At 45.4% G+C, this 6,912-nt stretch overlaps 1 protein-coding gene across 1 annotated transcript in view; it reads left to right on the top strand.

The window, feature by feature from the left end:
- Positions 1-4,129: 4,129 nt before the first annotated feature.
- LOC310859238 (uncharacterized protein) overlaps positions 4,130-6,912 on the top strand; it is a gene marked incomplete at both ends in the record, with an annotated part of 3,315 nt that continues 532 nt past the window's right edge. Inside the window, 2 exons of the mRNA XM_083765640.1 lie at positions 4,130-5,341; positions 6,115-6,588. Of these exons, the coding sequence (XP_083621766.1) occupies positions 4,130-5,341; positions 6,115-6,588 (1,686 nt within the window). The remainder of the gene's footprint in view (positions 5,342-6,114; positions 6,589-6,912) is intronic.

The following is a 6,912-nucleotide window of genomic DNA, read 5'->3' as shown; positions in this document are numbered from 1 at the left end:
ATTTTGGTGTCAGCATCATGTTATGCTTCATCTATTGAAAAATAGCAGATCTACAAGCTCATATCGCGCCACCGAGTGGCGCGATACGAGCTTGTAGGTCTGCTATTTTTTTTAGGAAGGGAAGGGAAGGGAAGGGAAGGGAGAGAGAGAGAGAGAGGCCGTCTGGGAATCGGACGGTCGCCTCTTCGACCCTCTTTTTGCCCAGTATACATGTCTTTATTTAATGTGACAATTATTTTCCTTTCTGTATTCCATGGCATATTGCCATCATTTTCACTCTCGTCTACATGTGTGCCTCTGTTGTGTATTAGCTGGTTAGTTCAGTTGTGTAACTTGGTGTGGGTGTTCCTAAAAGGAGAGTAGATGTGTTGTGATGATGATGAAGGTGGGTAGCAGCAGTGAAGGACAGGGCTTCAGAACAACGGTCTCTTCCAACAAGTTGATGCTCTGATGCAGTGACGTAGAGGGGGGCGACACGGGCCCCCATGAGGATTATGAAAACTATTCATCCCTGCTCTGATGTGGGCATGAAGGAGCATACTGACCGTACTGTGGCGTCAGTGTTGAACAGGCCAGCATTTGTAATAAAAGTGGTTTGTCTATAATATGGATATGTCTAAATTCTACTGCATCTGCACTCTGCAGTCATCTTTTTTCTCTTTTTCACGTATTAGTGCTCCTGGCTCTGTGACGGGAGCTCACTTTCTGCGATTGGATACAAGGCGAGTGGTCATGAAGACCCCTATCCTTTAGTGTACAATGTGTTCCCATTCCTTTCCAAAATGTAAAGTTACTTAACTGTATTGAACTAGAAGCTCCAGTGGGTTGAACACACACACACACACACACACACACACACACACACACACACACACACACACACACACACACACACACACACACACACACACACACACACACACACAAGGTTAGGTTTAGGTGTGCTGCCCCGTGGGAGGTTAGGTTTAGGGTGAGTGTTTGTTTGAGATAGGTTGTAGTTGTAGGACTAATGACTGGTCGCAAAAACGAGAACTGTCAATCACATCGACTACTGGCCAATCACAGCAGGGCTTTTCCTAGAACTGCGGTGGGATCCATAATAACGCGCCACTGACTGTGTTTTCCGTGCTGGTCAGGTCAGGTTGCGTCATTGTTGTTCCGCGTTGTTGTTTCTCCGTGGATGTCATGTATCCACTGTCCATGTACAGTATATTCTCGGGCCATCGCATCACGAACTGAACTGCGCACGAAATGTTCCCTCACAAGTTCACAACTTGTTACCGGCTCAAATGTACAGTACAGTATGTACAGTATATATAATATAATATGACTTACTTTCACCTACTGGGTGTTGTATTGGTGAGGGAGAATCAGAGCTAACCGTGACTGAAAGTCTCTCTCTCTCTCTCTCTCTCTCTCTCTCTCTCTCTGCCACTGTCTCTTTCTCCATCGTTTGCCCCGGGGTCCTCTTTGTTATTACTGGATAATGGAGCGGTGTCCTGGATCATATCGTCTTTATATAGCTGCTTCTCCGTTTCTTCCTGACCCACATTAACACACACACACACACACACACGAGCGCGCACACACAGACACACACACACACACACACACGTATGCACACACGAAATGCATTGACCTAGTAGTATAGACACATGACATCATCGCACATTTGACAATAAAGACAAACGTCACACAACAAACTTACTCTAGAGAATAGGATTGATATCACGACTACAGTAGACTTCACAATTTTGCGCCTGGTTACTGATAGTTTACCATTTTGGAGATTTGTTGTATTTATCCCATTATGTTATGCTTTAGCTATTGAAAAATACCAGATCTGCTATTTTTGAAAAATCGAAGAACGACTGACATATAGAAACATAGCTTTTTCAGAAAACTGTCAGGATGTAGATGACATTTTTAGAATCTGATCTCAGGTCAAAATGGGTTATTGTATAGGTAGCCTACTTTGAGGCGTAGCATGGATGTATTTTCTGTAATTTGACATGTACGATGTAGCGTTGAAGTGTAATTGTATTTCTGCCTCTTGGCCAGTTCCCACTTGTAAAAGAGTGTCTCAGTCACAACAACACATTTCTAACTGTTGGGTCTTGCAGCCCAAACAAGCTCCTTACTACCCAGTACCCAGCCTGTGCACTGCACATGTCCTATAGGCTAGTGAATATAAATACATTAGCTACTGTACAGTACATTCATACCAAATATAAACACATACTTACATTGCGTCCATACCAAATATAAACCTTCAGTACCAGACCAAATATAAACACACACACACACACACACACCGTGTCCCATATACCATACCCAAGCTGTGTGGCTACAGCCATGATGAAGGGCTGGAACTGAAACGGCTTGGTTAGAACTTAGAAGGACTTTTTGGGGGGGGTTGTGGTGATATTGTAGATATTGTACCCAAACTCAACAAGGGCATTCATATTTGCATCACACATATGTGCACCGACACATCCACAACAAACAGAATGATTTGTCAGTCTCTGCAAACTGATAGCAAACACATGTGATCAACAATAATAAATGTGATGACATAGTCATATCAGAATGCAAGTCATTCAGCAGTCATTGTCAGTCTCTGTGATTCATCGGTTCAATTAAACCTTTGAATGTTTCAGGTATGAGTTTGTGCATACTGTACATTCCAAAAGTTGTGCTTTCTGCTGCTTTGTTCCTTGTCAGGAAAACAAGTCCATGTGTAGTACTGTATGATAGCCAACTCTCTCTCTCTCTCTCGCACGCATGCACGCATGCACACACGCACGCACGCTGCACGCACACACAGTGTGGATGAGTTCTCATCTTATCCTGAGGGGGGCAGCATATCCTGACTCTTTTACCAAATAAACAGTTTTCCTTTTTTCAGACTTTAACTGAATCTTATTTTCCTCTTTCTTACTACATCTGTTTTTTATTCTCCACGCTAATTCAGCTTGTAGATATTATTATTTTTATATTTATCATTTAGTTCACATTTTTGTCTAAATAATTTGGGAAACATTTTGGAAAGTTTTTCAAAAAATGTCACCTATAAATAATGACATGTTAGTAGTATAGGAATGCCAGGGTGACTGTGGTTGACCCATTTAGGCCTGTCTTAAAAAAAACATGTTTCTGTATCAGTGGTGCTCAATAACCCAAATGCCCAAAAACTATATGTAATATGCCTCTGCCCCCCATCAGAAAATATGTTGCTCCAGGGACCTCCCCAGAAGCAAAGATTTGAGTTAAAATGTTCACTCTGTAATAATAATCAAAGGTTTGCGCCACATTTTCCAAGATTTTTCAAAAATAGCAGACCTACCGAATGCCGCGCTATGAGCTTGTAGATCTGCTATTTTTCAATAGCTAAAGTATAACATGTAATCATAGTGTTTGAGTTACAAGGTTCTCCCAGTCTCTCTAGCTCTTTTAACGAAAACCTTTAGTTGTAACCAAAATACATCACTTTCAGCACATTTTTTAAAGCCAATTAAAGATACATGGAAAATGAAAGAGAAAATACTACTGAATTCCATTAGTAGCTTTTGCTGTTGCATGATACTGTATACTATTTAATGATGAATTAATATATATTTTTTACTTTCTGTTTTTCAGATGTTTTGCTGAATTGATCCCGTCATCAGGCAACTAAAAAGGGAGCAAGGACAGTTGCTGCACGGATGTGACTCGATGGAAATCTGCAATCATAAATGTGGACCTGGGTTGAATAAACGGAGCAATACTCGGCTATTCGAGCCTGGGCATCTTTAAAACCTGTATTATGTAGTTGTCATTATTAGTCATCAGAGTTCCAAATCATTTCAGTGGAACCTTTCTATGGCTGTATGGCCGTGCTGTGAGAAAGAATGGATTGTTAGTAGCAGACAGTAGTTTACTGCATTCCACAGAGACGTTTATTCTGGAGAATCACAGAACAAAACTCTTAAAGCCCAACAGCTAATCGTATACAGATGTTTATTCCTCTGTCCAGCACAACCAACAACATACAGACAATGGATCCATGGTCTAAGTAAATACCTGTGCCTTAATTACGGATAAATCAGTTACATTATCACAGAAACGAGGCATTACACCGCATCCAGAGATGAGTGTTTCTCAGACCGGTGGGAGCCTCCTCCCTATCGGGGGGAAGAGCGGGGCGGCCATGAAGCTCCCTCTTCACAGTGCTGGAGATCAGAACGGCAACGCTTTCCGCGTCTCCTCGTCCTCGTCCTCCTCATCTTCCTCCTGTTTGGGGGAGTCGTCCCCCGACTCGCTGCGGAGTCTGAGTAGCCTCAGTGGCAGCTGCCTCGACAGCCCGCTGGACGTCGACATGCTGGAGTCCACCCACCACGCGCCAGGGTTCACCGTATCAAAATGGCCGACGGAGGGAGAGGGTGAAGACCGTGACGCTTCGACGGAAAGCGTCCAAACCGTGACGGGGCGGTCATCTGAGTCCAACACTGTGATGGGGCGGTCGTCTGAGTCCAACGGTAACTCTGTTTCCATCTATCTAGACGCCGACAGCGGCGGCGACTACTGCGAAGACACCTGGAACGACAACGACAACCTGACGCTGACGACAAACGTGGTCCGCAACAACGATGACCTCAGCAGCAGTAGCAGCGTCAGGAGAAGGCACCGCTCCTCGTCTCCGGATTCAGACGCCACTGAAGTTCCTGTTATGGATGATGATGACGACGACGACGAAGACCTGTTTGTGTCGGTGAGCTCTGACGTGGCTCTGAGGAGAGCCAGCGCGGCCACCGTCTCCCCAGCGAGCAACGTCCCCATCCTGGACTCAGTGGGTGCTCCAGACCTCTGTGTGCTGTCAGAGGGTGGGGGTTCCAAGAGCGAAGACCTCCAGAGAGAGCGCACCGTTCCCAGTGAAGAAGAAATGGCAGGTCCCGGGTCAGATCAGGTGGTCTGTCCATCGGAACTTCTCACGGATGGCCAGTTGCCAGACAGACTGGCCGATGATAATGACAACATTGCACTACGTGAACCTCTTGCCTCTGAGGTCCTTGGGGAAACCACCAATACGCCATCTTCTGCTTCCTCCGTCACCAAGAAGGAGTCACAGTTGAAACCTCCGCTCTCTCAGGAAGAGGCGGACGTCGCCCTCCCCAAGTCTAATGTGATAACGAGAGCTGTGAAATCCAAGCCCAGCACCACTAACTTGGCTACCAAGACTGCCTCTGCATCGTGCAAACCAGCCAAGCCGGAGGCAAAGAGAGCTCCCAAACCAGACCTGAAGAATGTCAAAGCCAAAGTAGCGTCAAGGCCTTCCCCTGCCACAGCTAAAACAACCAACCAGGTATTCAGCTGAGCTGACACTGTGTAGACATTATACTGTACTGTATGTCCTCAACGCATTTAGACCTGAGGACAATTCTACAAACGCCTTCTAAATCCTGACAGTTTTCTGAAAAACCCTATGTTTCTATGTCAGTCGTTCTCGAACATTTTCATGTCAAGGACCCCCAAAAATATATGTAATTGGCTGCCGACTCCCATCTGAAAATATGTTGTTCCAGGGACCCCCCAAGAAGCAAAGATTTGAGTTAAAAACGTTTGCTCTGAAAGAATATAATATTCAAAGATTTGCGCCACATTTTCAAGATTTTTCAAAAAATAGCAAATCTACAAGCTCGTAGCGCGGCACTCGGTGCCGTGCTACAAGCTTGTAGATCTGCTATTTTTCAATAGCTAAAGTATAACATAATGCTTAAAACACCAAAAGGGGTTCCCGCCCTGAATTGAATGTGTAGAGATTATATGTCCTTAAATTAAATAATTGTTTCATATCGTCGCCGTTGGGTGGAAATCTTGTACTGTATGTGCAAAACCTGGAAATGGAAAAAAATTATATTGTGTTCCAGACAGTGAATCCAATGTAGTTATGATTTTGTCACAAGCTTAATACTTTTCATTGGTTAAATATTTATCAAACCCACAGACACACAAAAACCTTTGAAAATATATATTGTTTGTCTCATATTTCATCAAATGTAGAGATATGTCTTTCCACCTGACAGCGATGCTATGGGTTTTGCTCTGTTCCACCCCATCTCGTTGTGCTCCCCACAGAACAAATCTGCTCCAGCCATTAATGAGAAGAGGGCGGTTGTCAAGAAGGATGAAGTGAACGCTGCAGACGGCGGCAAAAGGCTGAGACTTGCGACGGGACGGATCAAAATGGTGGCGGTCCTGAAACCTGTCCGAGGCCGGGGCGCTGACCTCCGCACCCTCAAACCCAACCAAAACGCCAAACGCCCCAGCCAATCGGAGAAGAGGGGAGAGACCGCGATCGTCCACGGGGCCCTCTCTGGCTCCTCCAGCTCTTTGGGGTCATCGGATGTGACCGTGGAAAGACCCTCGAGGTCTCCCCCCAGCAAGGCTGCCCAAGAGATGCCCGTCCTAAACGGAGTAGGAGAAGAGGCTAGTGCCGCCGCGGGAGACGTTGCAAAAGATCCCGCGGAAGGTTCTGCGGAGGAAATTGCACAAGAGATGACCAGGCCGGGGCATTCAAGACGGGACCCTCAGCGAGAGGCTCGTCTCACGGTAAGTGTGTGTGTGTGTGTGTGTGTGTGTGTGTGTGTGTGTGTGTGTGTGTGTGTGTGTGTGTGTGTGTGTGTGTGTGTGTGTGTGTGTGTGTGTGTGTGTGTGTGTGTGTGTGTGTGTGTGTGTGTGTGTGTGTGTGTGTGTGTGTGTGTGTGTGTGTGTGTGTGTGTGTGTGTGTGTGTGCGAGCGAAAACTGAGCTCTTACCTTGCCTTAAGCCTTAGGTCACATTTCGATGTATCCGATGAAAGTCATGTATTGTACATGTGTCGAGGTTGTACGAGAGAATCTGTCCGCTTTACGATGTACGTCATCGGTGATGATTT

The sequence above is a fragment of the Protomyctophum parallelum genome, assembly GCF_964188405.1.
Source record: "Protomyctophum parallelum genome assembly, chromosome: 5".
Lineage (NCBI taxonomy): Eukaryota > Metazoa > Chordata > Actinopteri > Myctophiformes > Myctophidae > Protomyctophum > Protomyctophum parallelum.
The sequence above is the reverse complement of the archived record's forward strand: the minus strand, read 5'-3'. Positions and strand labels throughout refer to the sequence as shown.